Raw genomic sequence first — 15,980 nt, forward strand, 5'->3', positions numbered from 1 at the left:
ACACCGATACGCACATACACACACACACCCGTACACATGCACAAACACCAACACATATGCACACATACACACACACACCCCCATATACACGCACACTGTATACACACATGCACACACCCACGCCCACGTACACACACAAACCAAATCAAATTCCCGCCGTGGGATACCTGTAAGCTTGACTAGATGAGTGTTTATCTTCAGAAGCAATATTCTGCCACGGTATGCCTTCAGAGAGCACTGCTAACCTGAGACGCTGGATGTGTCCGTGTGGAGGGCAGACCAGACCTCCAGGCACTGAGACCTCCTTGAGACCGGAGCCAAAGACAGGCGTGATAGAGACTTTGTTCCCAGCTAGCCAGCACTACTGGGTCGACTAACAACAATGGTGGAAAATGACTAATGTATGCATAACTGTGAAATAAATCCTTTACACTGAAAAAGAGAGCTGCCATCCTTTTGTCTTTCCTTGTTAATGTGGCGTTTTGTGTTTCTTCGGGGGAGGGGGGCTTTAATTTTTGATCGCATCACCCGTTAGGATGGAATCAAGTATTCCGATTTAATTATGGATGAAGGAGAACGGGGAAGCAATGCAGAGCTCCGTGTTTTAAACGGCAACAGGCTCGGGCGGAATCCTTCCGGAAGTATCTGATTAGCATGGAGGCAGAGACGCCTGATGGGCCCCGCCTCACAGAGGAGGTCAGGAGATGGAGTTGCAGGGACAACACACACACAAGCGTGAGGAACGATTCCCATCAACTGGTTGTTTCTCTGGTAGAGCGGGGGAGGAGGAGGGGGAGAACTGGAGAGGAATGGACGAAGGGGGAGATGAGGGGGCAGAGAGGTTGGAGGAGAGGATGAAAGGGTAGAGGGGGAGGAGGAGTGGAGGAAGGGAAGAGGGTGAGGATGAGAGGGAAGGCAGAGTGGATGAGAGGGGGATGAGAGGGGGGGAGGTGGAAAGGATGAGTAGGGACAGAGGGAAGAGAGACTGAGAGTGTGGAGGGGGGAGGAGGAGAGATGAGAGGTTGGTGGGGGGGAGGGGCTGTTCTATTGTGAGTCACCAGCCTGGTAGAATCTGGCTCTGGAGCTGTAACTATATACTCTGTACTGCCATACTTGGACTATTTACTATGTGCTGATAGTATACTTGAACTCTTTACTCTGTACTGATAGTATACTTGGACTATACACTGTACTGCTGGTATACTTGAACTGTACACTGAATGTACTGCAAATATAGTTGGACTACTGTATACTGCTCGCAGGCCTCTTAAGTATTATCAAACATTTGGCATGACATTACCATACCTGTCAATGTTTGGGTGCAAAGATTCCGGGAGACCGCGGGGGTGGGGGGGTGGGTATTACTTGAGACAGCTATGAACCTTCCTGCACGCCTGCTCCTTGTCCATTCATTAATTATAGCGGGACAAGTTACCCCTTCTGAGCTTGAGAAATACAAGGTGTACGTGAGAGCGTGATAAATGGTTGAAATGCTGGAGTCTCACGACGTATGCGTGAGACTTGAGAGCCCTGTGCTGGTGTACTTGGACGGTATGCTCTGTACTTCTGCTCCACATCCCCTCAGATGCAACGCAACAGCATGTCATCCTTTATCTTTCAGTAAACCCTTTCATCCAATTATTTTATTCTTAGATTGTGTAGTTCTGTTTCGATTGTTCCGTTCTTAGAAATAGTTCAACTTTTGTACCTTCACTTAATTGAAGATTCGTATATGTTTAGTGTTGGCACCTCCCTGCCACAATAGATTCAGCGTTTGTACAACATACACGGCGAATAAACCGAATTCAGATTCTGATCCAAAGCAACGTAAAGAGTTTGAACTGAGAACGTCTTGAGATGCAGTCAAGTGCTCCTCGACTGAGCTGTACCCAGCCCAGACGGATGGGAGCTGACAGCTGGAGTACGGCGCGCTCTCCCACCGTCTCCTCCGACCGTGCGTGTTCAGGCTTGTCTGGTCGTTCCGGTAGAGTGGTGCCGTCGAGACACCGATGACGTGACCCGCCGGGATACGGGGACCCACACCACGTCCCAGGTGTATAGACCAACAGGACGACAACAACAGCAAACGATGTGACTGCGCCGCAGGAGGAGAGAACACAAGTTGCTGCTCTTTCCTCGGAGGAGAAGGGAGCGGGGGAGGGGAGGAGGAGAGAGGAACAAGGAGAGGGTGTTGGTGGACATGGAGCTTGATCTTCTCTGTGGCTTGAGCCGGAAACGAAGAGGAAGAGAGGGAGGATGAGGACGAGGAAGAGGGGGAGTAGAAGGAAAAGGTATAGCAACAGCAACTAAAAATACATCCTGGTTTATTACCCCTACATGATGACAAACCTTGAGCTCATACACACAGGCACACGTCCGCACGCTCTCACACACACACGCACACAATGGCACACATACACTCCGATACACGCAGATGACCTCACGCACACACACACTCAGACACACGCAAATGACCACACACACACACACACACAAACAGAGAAGCCGTTCCCAGCCACAGTGTAAGAGCTCCGCATCTCAGCAGCTGATGTATCGTTCTATCTCAGATGAACGCACAGCGCACATGCTCGCTTATAAAAATAACATGACAACCAAAGGCTTTTAGGGACACTGGGGGCCTGCATATTTGATGGGCAGCAATGTGGGACTGTGGTGATAGGACAGCATGCTATCTGGTGGGGTCTGGACCCCGGGGGGGGGGGGGGGGGGGGGGGGGGGGCTGGGTGCTCCTCCACCTGCCTCGCAGCAACAGCAAGGCAGGGCAGGGCAGGAGGAGAGGGCAGGACAGGAAGACAGGGCAGGGCAGATCAGGACAGGAGGAGAGGGCAGGACAGGAAGACAGGGCAGGGCAGGGCAGGAGGTGAGGGCAGGACAGGAAGACAGGGCAGGGCAGATCAGGACAGGAGGAGAGGGCAGGACAGGAAGACAGGGCAGGGCAGGGCAGGAGGGCAGGGCAGGGCAAGATTTATCTGTGTGTATAAGACATGTATGTTGTTATATTCTTCATTTTATTGCTGCTACGTATCTGTTCAATTGCGGCCTTCCCTTTGTTACAAGAACACTTGAATTCCCCACAAGATCAGTAAAGGGAAGTAGAATGGAATAGAATAGAATATAAAGAATAGAATAGACTGACGGTGGGATTCAAACACATGTACACCCAGCTACCATGACACCTTCATCACCACGCGTCCTCCCAGCCTCCTCACTGTGAGGCACCTCCACACCACATCCCTGCACTGTCCTCCAACTGTACAGGATTATTCTGTTATCATTCTAGGTATAGGTTGAGCTATTGGTATAGCTCAGTGGCGGGAGCTTTTGACTGTAGGTCATGAGTTCTCAGGTTCAAAACCCCCTTCTTGTACTCTCTTTGTGCCAAAAGAACACGCGATTCGTTCACGCTGAATGAATACATGGTCACGTGTTATTGTAGAGATCACTGAGGTGCAATAGACCTGTTCCTGTACCACTACTCTGGAGGGCCCAGGTGTGTTCTGGGTAGGTGCTCTGGGGCGTAAGCTAAACACCCACAGTTGAAGAGACAGATCACTACCCATAATGCCACACTAGCTACCCCCCCCCCCCCAAACCCAACTCATTGCAACTGGATTAAAAACAGGGCTGACAGCTTCAAAATACCATCGACTAGCCCCCGGTGCTAACCCTGAATCTGTGTGTGTTCCCAGTGCTCCACGATAAATACATATGGATGAACACAGCCCTGTAGATGCAGGGCTTTCAGTTGTCTGCGCTCGTCCTCAACACAGGTCTAATGATGAGAGTGGAAACAGGCTGGCTGAGGAGCTACATCTGCTGACTCTTCATCACCATATGGAGGGCTCCCACCTCCCAGACTCTGCACACCCCTCCGTCTCCTCATGCAGTATGCATGAGCTTGGCGTGGCGTGGACGGTAATTACAAGGTTCCATCATAGGAGCTGAGATGACTGAGGCCTTTTCCTTCCAGAACGTGCCATGGGAGGAACGTGCAGGGACTGTACCTCGGCTCCAAACCCCAAAATATAGATTTTTATGCTGGGACTTCTTCATGCACTATTTTTATACCGTTTTGGATGAAAAAGTCTGCTGGCGGAATGAAATGTCAAATTAGAGGCCAGGATGATGGCCAGGACAGGCAGTTTAATCTGAGGCGGTAATCTAACTTGGCCTGGCCAATGACAGGGGGCCTAATCTGTGATTGATTGGTGCATGATGCATTCGGAAGGGTCCTATTGGAAGGTTATAGAGACCAGGTGGGGTCTGGGGCCATGATTGGGTGAGGGAGGGGGGAGGGGGGAGGGGAGGGGATAAATCTCTATGGAAGATCCCGGGGGGGAGAGGACTCTGGGGGGAGTCTGGGGGGTGAGGGGATAGGGGGTTTTAATAGAAGGGTGGGGGGCCTCTAGGGGATTTAATTAAGGTGGGAGTTGGGGTGGTGGTGGGGGGGCACAGCTGTTTGGCTTGGTCCCTTTGTGACATGTAGAATCTTTTAACAGGCGATAATTTGGGGCAATTTGGAGTTTGGAAAGAGCGGAAGGGATGGAGGAAGAGGGAGAATGAGAGATGGGGGAGGAGAGGAAGGGAGAGACAGATGAATAGAGAGAAAGATGGGAGAGAAGGGGAAAGGCAGGGAGAAAGAAAGAGAGAGATGGGAGGGAATGGGAAGAAGGAGAGAGAGGGATGGGAGAAAGATGAGAGAGAAGGGGGAGGGATACAGAGAGAGGGGAGAGAAGGAGGGAGAGAGAGATGCTCGAGAAGGTGAAGATAGAGTGACAGTATGTGTGCATGTGTGTATGTGTATGTGAGAGAGAGATGTACACCGATAACATGGGCAATACGGAGAGAGAGAGATGAGACAGAAATTCACTGTGTCGCACAACAGAAGGCAAATGTTGCTCTTTAGTCGTCTGAGTGATCTGAGGCCATCTCAACCTGGGACTCCATATAAGGCCTGGACATGCCCTTGCACTCTGATTGGCTGGGATGGGGCAACAGTGGGGTGAAAGTGTGTGTGTGTGTATATAATGTATATATGTGCACGTGTGTGCGTGGATGCGTGTGTTCCACAGCTGGAGGCTGTAGCATGTGTATTTGCTCTGTCACAAGAGTTGTCTTAGGTACAACCAGATGTCTCCCTGTCGTGTATTTCATGGAAATGATGAAATATTCAACATTTAACCGCCCGAATGCAGAGACGAAACCGGGTGTTCGAAAAACGGACTCACACGGCACTAATGTATAAGTCTTGTTGTTTCCTTTAAGGCGTTATCTAGGTCACTGGAGTGTAGCTTACTTGCAGTGTTTAGCCTGGCTACAGACATAAGGATATGTTCATTTTGACCTCCCCTGACCCACCCGTTCAATGATGTCCACGATAGTTTAGGGCTTGCACTTTTGCAATCCTACCCCCCCCTCTGTTTTTCATTCTTTTGTCCAATTAAGAAGACATCATAGGGCTTTCCAACGATGTCACAATGTGAACCACCTCAGAAATAGCCAAGTCATGCTAGTTTGTTAATATAGTCTGATGCATACATTTCACACAGAAGACAAACCGTGTTTTCGTGTTTCTTTCCCTTGAAATATGTTGGAGTCAGGAGGCTAACCTTCTGTCCTCAGGAAACTGTTGACTACGGTGCGTAGGCGTGCAGAGAAGAGATAAGACCGCCGCTGGTATCCAAGGCATCAGAACACCAGTGTTCACTCATCTCCTCTTCATTCAGCTCTGCTCCTGCCAGGAGCACAACCACTCGATTGTCAAAAAAACAAACATTTTACTTTAGCAGAAGCGTTTACCCAAAGAAACATACAGGAGGGGGTTTGAACCTGGGGCCCTCTTGATCTGTTGTCAGTGCTCTGCCACGGAGCTGTACTCATCCCCGACAAAACATCACAGCCCCGACTCTCATCTTCTCTCAAAGCGTTTGCGCCATCACGGTGGTTCTGTGAGGTGAGCTGTCGAGGCCATCTTCATCCCTCTTTCCCTCCAGACTACGGAGACACAGACAGAACGAGGCAGTTAAATGGTTATGGCGCCCCCTGTGGGTGAAGACACACACACACACCTTCCAAACCTTCCACCTTCTTCCACACAGAGCTGGAGAGATCCGAACCAATGGGGGCCAACCAGCTTCTGATCACAGTGTAGTACAATCACAGAGAGGCGTCCTGGAGCCAGGATCTGTCTGATTGGCTGAACAACTGGATCCTTGAGTGGAGAGAGAGCTACTGTAGAAAAACACAGTTGAACTTTCTGGACATCATTTTACACACCATTTCTGCTTTGCTTGACAGACGGTGACAGTATTAGAGGGACAGGGGGAAAAGGGGAGAGGATATGCAAGAAACCCGTTTTGATACGTGTGGACGTTTATCATTTCATTTATTACCTGTAATTAAATCAAAACTCATAAATGATGAAGTCCATCTGCTTCCCTGATTTGCAGAGTCGGTTCTGAATACTTACAAGTAACAAGTCATCAAGTGTTTTGAGGTGGGATTGAGTTTCACACAAGCTCAGGCAAGGATGAAGATTCGTACAGTCTCAGCTGGTTCACAGACCTTCCAGAGGGATGATGTCATCATCTACCAAGGGTCTCTACTGACAGTCTTAAATCCAGCAGTGGTTACATTCTGCTTTGGTGGGTTCTGTGGATGTGCAGGTATCGAGCGACATCACTAGACAACAGACGCTAGCTGGTACTCCCCGTTTCTCTTCCTGCTCACAGGGTGATTTCATCAGGTCACCAGACAGTCGCGATCACAGGCAGCAGGCTGTGTCCTCTGCTTCTTTTGAAGTTGTGAACTCACAAAGTCGATGAAAAGGTAGGTTACATACTGATGAAACATTCCTGAGGTTTTGATGAGTTGACAAGTTCATGCAGAGCTAACACACATTGTTATGATCACAATATACACTTCTTTATCTTTAACCTCGGGCAAAGCATCAAGTCATTTGTAATGAATGAATCCATTCATATTTAAGTATGCAGGTTCAATCTAGTCATTCTTCATGTTCGGTATGAAAACACGAAATGATGTAAAAACACTATTACAAGTGTATATAGTAGGTCATATGTATATATGATTTATCTGTGTATTATTTATTGAAATGGTTATTTAATATATTACTTTACGAATTCTATATTCCTTCATGATGTAGTCGGTGGAATGAAGATGCAAATGCTGGTTTGTTTTCATCCCAACATTGAGGATATTCCCACCACACTGCTCAGCTCCACACCCTCAGTGCACTGACTGGATGTTGTGTTGAGGTGAGTGTGTGCGTTTGATACTGCCTCTGTTCTGTCAATGCTAACCTGTTCTGCAATCAATTAACAAACAAAATCCCATCGTTCACCCGGGAATCGAACCTGGGCCCCTTGAGTTACTCATGCCCAGTGAGCTCACACCATGTAGCTTTGTAACATACATGCCATCAGGGCATTTTGAGTTGATTTAAGCGAGCGAGAATGTGTGTGTTAACAAACTATCTGCACTTGACAGATGTTCTTAATACATAACAGGCATGTGTGTGGATGCATGTACGTGTGTCTATGTCTGAACATGTGTGTATGTACATGTGTATGTACATGTGTGTGTGTGCTGGGGGGGGCTGGATGGTGTACAGAAAGAGGGATGATGCTCTGATCCTTTAAGATCCTCGTCACTGAGGTCTCGGTAGAGCTGAAAAGATCAGGCAGTGTGTATGTGTGTGTGTGTGTGTGCTTGTGCATGAGTATATGTGAGATGAAAGAATTCACCAGAGCACCATACAACAGAAAACATTCTTTAATCATTTGTTCCATTATTAATAACCAGACGATCTTCAATCTCCACAGTGATCAAATACATAACAAATCCCCTTAAAACAGCCCTGCATGGCAAAGAGAAAGTCCCTATGAATTCATTTACCAACCTTAAACCAGTGAAGCCCAGAGTACAAAAGCATGACGGTTTTACCGTCCTCCTCCGGGTCTCGTTGTCCCTTCCCGTCATTCAGACCCCGCCTCCTGTCTTCCACCCCTGTGGGGTCAACACCAGGCAGAAAACAGCCGCCGTCACATCTGCTGTTAAACGAACGTCACGACGTCACCTTGGGTTGGTCTGAGCCAGAGGGATATTGTAATTTTGCAGTACGGACAGTTCTCAATGATTCGATCATCTCTATCGCTCTTCTTGTTACACTTGCTGTGTTTACACTTGTAACAATGTACCCATATAGCATCGAAACGATAAGAAGTTGCCTCTCCTTCGGTTTTCCCCTGAGGTTCCCTTCTCCTCTTCTCCTTTCCTCCTCCCCTACCCTCCTCCCCTACCCTCCTCCCCTACCCTCCTCCCCTACCCTCCTCCCCTACCTCTCCTCCTGTCCCCCCCCATACCCTTACTCTCCCTGCCTTCTCTCTCTCCTCTGTTTCCCTGAGGTCTCTACTATATTTCAGATCATTCACCTGTTCTCTATCCTTGCGAGTCCTATCACCTGCAATGAGAGAACAGTGACTGTGACACAGCCCTGCTTCTCTTTTAAAATGCTGTCTCTAGCAAAAGGTACGTTTGATAAATACCCTAATAAAACATCACTAACTGGAATGTTCTGCGTTGGTCAGAGTCTTCCTTGTGTAGAGACAAACAGTGTAAACAAACAAATCTGATGATTCAACTGAGGGATCCTGGGAAGTACATCAGCCTAATGCTCCACCTAAGTCGTTGATTCTGCATGTCCATCAGTGCAATTTAGAAAAAAAAGGTTCAGTCTTAGTGACATCTGCCTGAAACCAGAGAGCCTCTTCTCAGTGGTCTGCCAACGGTTGAAGGCGGGGCAATGTAAATCCATTCTGCCGTTTGGCCTCAGTTGATTGGTTCATAGGCTGCAGGCGTGGGTGTGGCTTTCCCGCGTATGCAGACCCAGACTCCGCCCAGCAGTATAATCAGCAGAGGAGTTCCCAAGCCCACCGCCATGATGGTCAGAACCAGAGCAGAGAAGGAGTCCATGGGAGCAGAGCCCAGACCCACCAGAACAGTCCTGGAGAGGAGGGAGGGACATGGAGAGTGGGAGAGGGAAAGGGGGGGAGAGAGAAATGGGAGAGAGGGAGGGAGAAACAGAAAATGGGAGAGAAAGGGAGGGAGATGGAGAGGGGGAAGAGAGAGATGGGAGGGAGAGAGAGAGAGAGAAGGAAATCGGACAGAGAAAGATGGAGAAGAGGGGGGAGACGGAGGGGTGTGTACAGAGAGGAGGAGAGATCATCAGAGTGAGGATAGAGTAAAGGAGGAAGGGGGGGGGAGTGGGAGGAGAAGGGAGGGAGCCAGGAGTGAGAGGGGTAGATAAGAGAAACCAATCACTTTATGAAGAAAAATACCTTTTGTACAGTTACAAGGGGACCTGGTGTGTGTGTGTTTGTGTGTGGCAGGAGCCCCTACCAGCTGAGGTAGTCGGTGGTGTTATAGTAGGGGTCTCCAGTAATGCTGAAGGAGATGTTGAGGCCGGTGGTGGGGGAGTGGGAGCCCTCCGCATAGAAGGCCAGGACCAGGCCAGAGGGAGGGGGCCCGGCCAGGGCCTCTGGGGGGGAGTGGTGGCAGGGGGTGGCGTCCTCAAACACGGGCTTGGCTTTCCGATAGGCTACGGGCTTCCACTGGGCGTAGCCTAGCCCAGAGATCGAGGAGTTGGGGGGAGACGACACCCACTGAGACACCTGGGAGGAGGGAGAAACGTCAACAACCAGCAGGCTGAGGAATTAGGACAATGGTGGGACAGACAGACAGGCAGACAGACAGACAGTAGAGGGTCTGACAGACAGGCACCGTAAGACAGACAGGCAGACAGACAGACAGACAGACAGTAAAGGGTCTGACAGACAGGCACAGTAAGACAGACAGACAGACAGTCACCTTGAATATAGACGGGGTGTACTCGTCATCGATGGAGCGAAGCACGTCCACTCTGCTCATGGGATAGGCTCCGCCCACCGACTGCAGTTCCAGGGAAAACCTGGACCCATTGGACCGTGGCTTCACCCCGTCGAGCCGCACACTGATCTGGGAGGAGTTTGCGTTGTGTAGGAGGCTGGGCCAACCCTGCTCACGCCCCGCCGCCTCGAAGGCTGAGAACTAACAGGAAGAAGAGAGGCTTCGTGAGCCAAAACAGTCTGGCAACACTTTATCTAGTATGTGACCATAAGGTTACATTAACTATCATGTAACTGAAGTAACTATATACTAACTATATGTATATCTATATTATTAACATTGAAGGTACATAGGAATTGTATATAATTGAATTGGGTAGAATATTATTTAGTACTAATAAGTCTTAGAGGTATAGGTTATTACAAAAGTGTAAGAAGGCACAGTATGGGGCAGGGCTGTAAGAGCCAAGTGGATGTTGTAAAGGGGCCCTTAAAGGTTGAGTTACCATAACAAGCTCGATGTTGACATCTGCTTTGCCCTGCTATATTGTTACTATGGGTATTGCTTTGTGGTTACATGGTAGTTAATGTTACCTTAACGCTGAGTGCTCATAACAGTGCTACAGGCTTTAAAGACTACAATTCCTATTGCCTCAGTATTCTATGCTAATCCATAGTGGCTTCTTGAAGCTCATAGCGCAGACTTGCAACGCAGCCCAATTTCAAGCATATTCCAATGCACATAGGACATTATGGCGGAGACCTTAACAACGCCAAAGACTCGTGCAACACTGTGAAGGGGACAATGAAGGCTGCGGTTACATTCACCTTCAGACAGAGGGAGCCATTGGAGAAGCTGTCCCCACCGTCGCCTCCGCACAGCAGTGCGGTGTAGGAAACGGGGTCCAGCGTGGCGTTGAGGTCCTGCCAGGTGAACGTCTGCAGCTCGTAGGGGGCCAGGAAGCTGGAGGGGGGCACTTTGGAGGGGTCCGCTGTGTCGTTCACATCGTCGTACTCCCATAGCTGGGTGGCACAAAGGGGAGGGGTTAGAAGTGAGGGGAGGGGTTAGAAGTGAGGGGAGGGGTTAGAAGTGAGGGAAGGGGTTAGAAGTGAGGAGTTAGAAGTGAGGGGAGGGGTTAGAGAAGTGAGGAGTTAGAAGTGAGGGGAGGGGTTAGAAGTGAGGAGTTAGAAGTGAGGGGAGGGGTTAGAAGTGAGGGGAGGGTTAGAGAAGTGAGGAGTTAGAAGTGAGGGGAGGGGTTAGAAGTGAGGGGAGGGTTAGAGAAGTGAGGAGTTAGAAGTGAGGGGAGGGGTTAGAAGTGAGGGGAGGGTTAGAGAAGTGAGGAGTTCGAAGTAAGGGGAGGGGTTAGAAGTGAGGGGAGGGGTTAGAAGTGAGGGGAGGGTTAGAGAAGTGAGGAGTTAGAAGTGAGGGGAGGGGTTAGAGAAGTGAGGAGTTAGAAGTGAGGGGTTAGAAGTGAAGGATTAGAAGTGAGGGGACGGGTTAGAAGTGAAGAGAGTGGTTCAAAACTCCTTGGCACACTCAACAGACATAATAACACCTCACCCTGGTAAAGACGACAGCATTACTGTAGAGGATGCTGTTCTGTGGCTCCACCCTCAGGCTGCCGGAGGTATTGCGAGCCAGGAAGGCAGGCCAGTTCACCACCAGAGTGGAGGATGAAGAGTTGGTGTGCACCAGAAGCAAGGTCGGTGCTCCCTGGCTGCATAAGAGGAAGTGCAGCGTGTCGTTGACACCCTCGGCCCGCGCGTGCACCAGGCCAACACCAGGGGGCGGAGTGAGTGAGGGACTGAGACCTGGGTTCAACTCCAGAGACACCTATGAGAGTACAGTGATAGAGATAGGCTGTGAGGTGAACCCTGTTATCATTTCATCCCGCTCCACAGTCTGGCATCTACACAATCTTTAGCTCATAAAAAAAAGAGTTGTGCTAAGCTACCAAAAAAGAGTTTGTCGCTGAAATTCCAGTAGATGTTTCTATGTTTTATGCAGAACTAGTTTCTTCAGAGTGTAATAGGATTTTGGTGGCACGGCTCAATACGTGATTGTTCTACACCAATAAGGTAGTTGCTCTTTGTCAACATGGATGGATATGGTTGGCAAATAGAGGATGGGACCTTGCACATTACCTGGATGACCATAAATCCGGCCCCTGAAAGTGTTCCACTTTCCAACCATATCGATCCATGTTGACAAAAAGCAGCTACCTTATTGGTGTAGAACAATCAGGTGTCGAACCATCGACGCATCGACAATCGACTGGAATTTCAAGAGGCACAGTCACCAACACAACATTATTTATTCAGACATCTGTAAGACACGCCTTCTGGGTGCTCCAATACGTTGAGAATCCATTAGAAATCTATAAAGATAGAATAAACAAATGCAATGTATGGACTGTCTCTGCTAGCTATCTGATACTTGTTGGTTTGAAAGAAATAAACAAGGGGAGGACTATTCACTCAGAAAGCTGAAGTAAAGCAATGAGTAACATTGTTTTATTGTCATTACAGTATATGCAGAGCGGGCTAGATCTGACTGTTAACTGTTCTATGGTCGAATATGTTGACTACCCTTCACGTTAGCCCAGACGCGTCTGTCTCATCTACGTTAATATATGAGAGCCGTAGTGTGCTGTAGGCTACAACACATGCTGTAGTATCTCAGGGATTTATTCTGAAATGCAATGTTTCGATCTACTTGTGTTCTCGTATAAGAGAGGACTACTATTGGTAGATTCATTCTGTAGTGTAGACAACTCCCTTGATCCCTAACTTCACATGAACCGGTGGTTTCCAATACCTTGACAAAAACCACCCAGCACTGCAGCTGTTCATTAAATACGATTGAGTGACTCAAATTGGACGGGGACAAATGATGTATAGGAATGTAACTATATAACATTCCGGTGGCGTCAGCTATTGAGACAGCTAGCACAAGGAAGTTAAGTCAGCAAAGCTTGTCAAGTGCCTCTCTATATAACCTTTTCAAAGAGCTTGGTTTATAATCTCACCTTCCGTCGATAGCCATCACCCCAGTTCATAAAACACGAGGAAAAACGAACCGTTAAAAGCAAAAACAACACACAATGCATTAAAGTGTATGCTGTCGTAACCGAAGCCATATTTGTTTTGTCTGGGTAGTTGAAGTTAAATCACGTGCCCGCTTCCTTGTTGGTCAGCTGATGGCGCGTCATATTTACCAATGGACAGTGCTCGAAGTTGTGAGTGAAGTAAACATAATATTTGTATATGAGAAGTTGATGAAGTGTATGGGTGAAGATACACAATCGTAAACATAGGCTTATAATATGTAAATAACATACATTGAAGTCCTTATTTTCCTTGAGAGACATTTGACAACAATCAACATCTGTGTGAAATTAGAATAAACTATAGAAAATAGTTTATTTACAGTAATAGACCACCCCTTTTCAAACCTGTGACTGTGCTTAATGAGAACACATCACCATGACAAACTACACATTAATTTATATTATAGAGTGAGCATTTTTGCAACTTTTGTTTCAATGTATTCATTATTTTACTATCTTTATTAATCTTTTATTTGAATGGCCAAGCAAGTCAATTTACAGCTTGTTCTTAACTGGACAAAATGTCTTTGCCACGATCCAAGGAAAGACGACGCTTTCCTCAACCCGTGGCAGAAGATAACAACCTGTTGGGATATAAACCACTGTCTGAAAGGTTGTTATGTACACTGTTATACCCTGACATTTAAAATGGTGTTGATTTTATTACACAGCAAGTCAATGCAATAAAAATATGTAGCCAAGATAAAATACACACCAAATTGTCTCTTCAAATATAAGATTTCTGGATGACCACAAAGTGTAAAATGGCCAACAAGATGTTCATGAGCTGTAGCTTGTTATGATGTCACAAGTTATTTAATAATACTTTTATCTGAAAGATGAGCTGTGCTGAACTTAAATGTCTGAAATAAAACCATGATGGATGTATTATCTTTAGGAAACTGACGTGGTGCCGGTGACAGTGTTCCATCCCACTGTGACCATGTTCAACGTCACCAGGTTCCAACCAAACATATTCAGTTTGACCGTGACAAACCCAGACACGTTATTTGAGATGATGTTTAACCCACTCGTGTTCTATGAAAGGGTGTTCAATCAAACCAGGTTGAACCCAACCATATTACATTTGAGCATGTTCAACACAACAGGGTTGTATCATGCAGTGTTCGATCCAACCATCATGTCTGTGATCACTTTTGACCCAACCATGACCGTCTTAAAACTAATCGTGTTGGACCAGACCATGTTCTATCAGAGCACCTCAGATTCCAGCACCTCGTGGATGGGCTATTTCAGAGCAGTGTCCAATGACAGGGCAATCAACCAAGCCACTGCTGCAAAGAACAGAATGGAGGTGCTGGCGACTGACATCTCCAGGGTTCAGACCCCAACTCTCCGTTGCCAAGCAGCAGCTTGACTGTTACCTGGTCGGGATGGACAACGAGCAGAGGTCGCGCGAGGCCCTGGAGGGGAAATGGCAGCATTTAGAACTCGAAGTGGCGTCTCTGAGGAGCGAGAAGTCCCTGATGGAAGGCCAGCTTAAGGTCCTCCAGCAGAAGTACGAGGACGTGGGCCAGACTTACCAGCAGAGGGAGGTCACCCCCCAGAGGAGTCTGATGAACGAAAAGATGGGCCTCAAATGCTGTACAGGATAAGTTGTACCAGGAGCAGGTGGTCTAGTGGCAGGACATGTTCCAGACCACCCTGCGTGTCCTGATGGTCGATCAGGGGAGCATGCAGGACTTGCTGGAACGCTCTCTGAACGGAAGTTGAAACTGAGGGAGGAGAGAGTACATTGAAGCTAAAAAGCTCAAGTGAAACATGTTCCTGGATATACTTGACAATAGTCGTTCATCATCCCAATAAAGCGTTGAAAATCTAGAATTTGTCACATCCTGATCCGTTTCACCTGTTGTTTGTCTCCACCCCTCACCAGGTGTTCCCTATTGTCGTCTGTTTTTTAACCTCTGTTCTGTCTGTTGCCAGATCGTCTTGTGCTTCACAGTCGTTTCCAGCATTCCAGTTTTTTTCTCGTCATAGTGTTTTCTCGGTTTTTGATTGCCACCTGTTTTGTCTCCCGACCATGAACCTGCCCCCAGTGTACCTCTGCCATTCGGCCCCGATACGACCTCCGACCCCCCACCGACCAACGAGCCTTTCTGCCCCAGTGTGCCTCAGCATAGATTCTTCGTTGCCGACCCTTGCTTGCCCTGGCCTACGAGATTGCGTTGTGAATAAAACCCTTCTACCCCGCTTCGTGTCCGCAGTTGGGTCTACCATCCTGCCTTGTGTCAGAGTTGTCTGTTACAAATTTATATTTCACTTTCTTAGTTCACGAATGTCAAAATACAAAGACATTGTTTATCGGGACTGCATCCCTCATCATGTTAAGTTATATGTGCATATACAGTATGTTTATAGGGAGTTGAAATAGACAAGACACACAGGAAGGCAAAGAACTGTTTTTTGTTTTTACAAAAATATCAAGTCACACTAGTTGCTTGGCCACATTTAGTTATACAAAAATAAATTCAAAAATATCTAACAAATGCCTTCATATTCAGATATTGTTACATGTTTCTCTTATAAAGTAGACTGTGGTAGGTGCATTGTTTTGGAGAAGGGTTTACATTTAGTCAGACGCTCTTATCAAAAGCAACTTACAGTAAGTACAGGGAGATTCCCCCAAGGCAAGTAGGGTGAAGTGCCTTGCCCAAGGACACAAGCTCAGCCATCTGAAGGTTAGACCTTCCAATGCTCCACTGCATGCAAGTAGCTACGTAGTTGCAACAGCAGTCCTGACTAAATGAACACAAAGTAAAATGTAAAGAAACACCCAAACTGTTCCCATTGGTTGTCCTACAATGACATAGAAGAATGTGGACTAATACTGTTGTCTGAGAACCGTCCAATCACAGAATGGGCAAAACATCGTCTGTACAACCAATCATATTTAGTAGGAGAGGGTAACAGGTTATGTTGA

At 47.6% G+C, this 15,980-nt stretch overlaps 1 protein-coding gene across 1 annotated transcript; it reads right to left on the reverse strand.

Annotated features, from left to right (window-relative positions):
* Positions 1-8,405: 8,405 nt before the first annotated feature.
* Positions 8,406-13,085, reverse strand: glmp (glycosylated lysosomal membrane protein). Its single transcript, XM_084695565.1, has 6 exons — positions 12,956-13,085; positions 11,488-11,760; positions 10,755-10,949; positions 9,910-10,128; positions 9,442-9,713; positions 8,406-9,046 (listed from the first exon to the last, which is right to left on the reverse strand). The coding sequence occupies exons 1-6, from the start codon at positions 13,064-13,066 to the stop codon at positions 8,872-8,874; spliced, it is 1,245 nt and encodes a 414-aa protein (XP_084551691.1). The 5' UTR covers positions 13,067-13,085; the 3' UTR covers positions 8,406-8,871.
* Between the last annotated feature and the right edge of the window lie 2,895 nt (positions 13,086-15,980).

The sequence above is a fragment of the Hypomesus nipponensis genome, chromosome 4 (assembly GCF_054491055.1).
Source record: "Hypomesus nipponensis isolate SF chromosome 4, ASM5449105v1, whole genome shotgun sequence".
Taxonomy (NCBI): Eukaryota; Metazoa; Chordata; class Actinopteri; order Osmeriformes; family Osmeridae; genus Hypomesus; species Hypomesus nipponensis.

What these genes read in the sequence shown, in the direction of transcription:
- glmp (XM_084695565.1), bottom strand. Translation starts at nt 13,066, where the DNA reads ATGGCTTCGGTTACGACAGCATACACTTTAATGCATTGTGTGTTGTTT. An exon ending in GTGATGGCTATCGACGGAAG is followed by an intron (nt 11,761 to 12,955) that starts GTGAGATTATAA and finishes GTACTCTCATAG; the next exon opens with GTGTCTCTGGAGTTGAACCC. An exon ending in ACCACCGACTACCTCAGCTG is followed by an intron (nt 9,047 to 9,441) that starts GTAGGGGCTCCT and finishes CCTCCTCTCCAG; the next exon opens with GACTGTTCTGGTGGGTCTGG.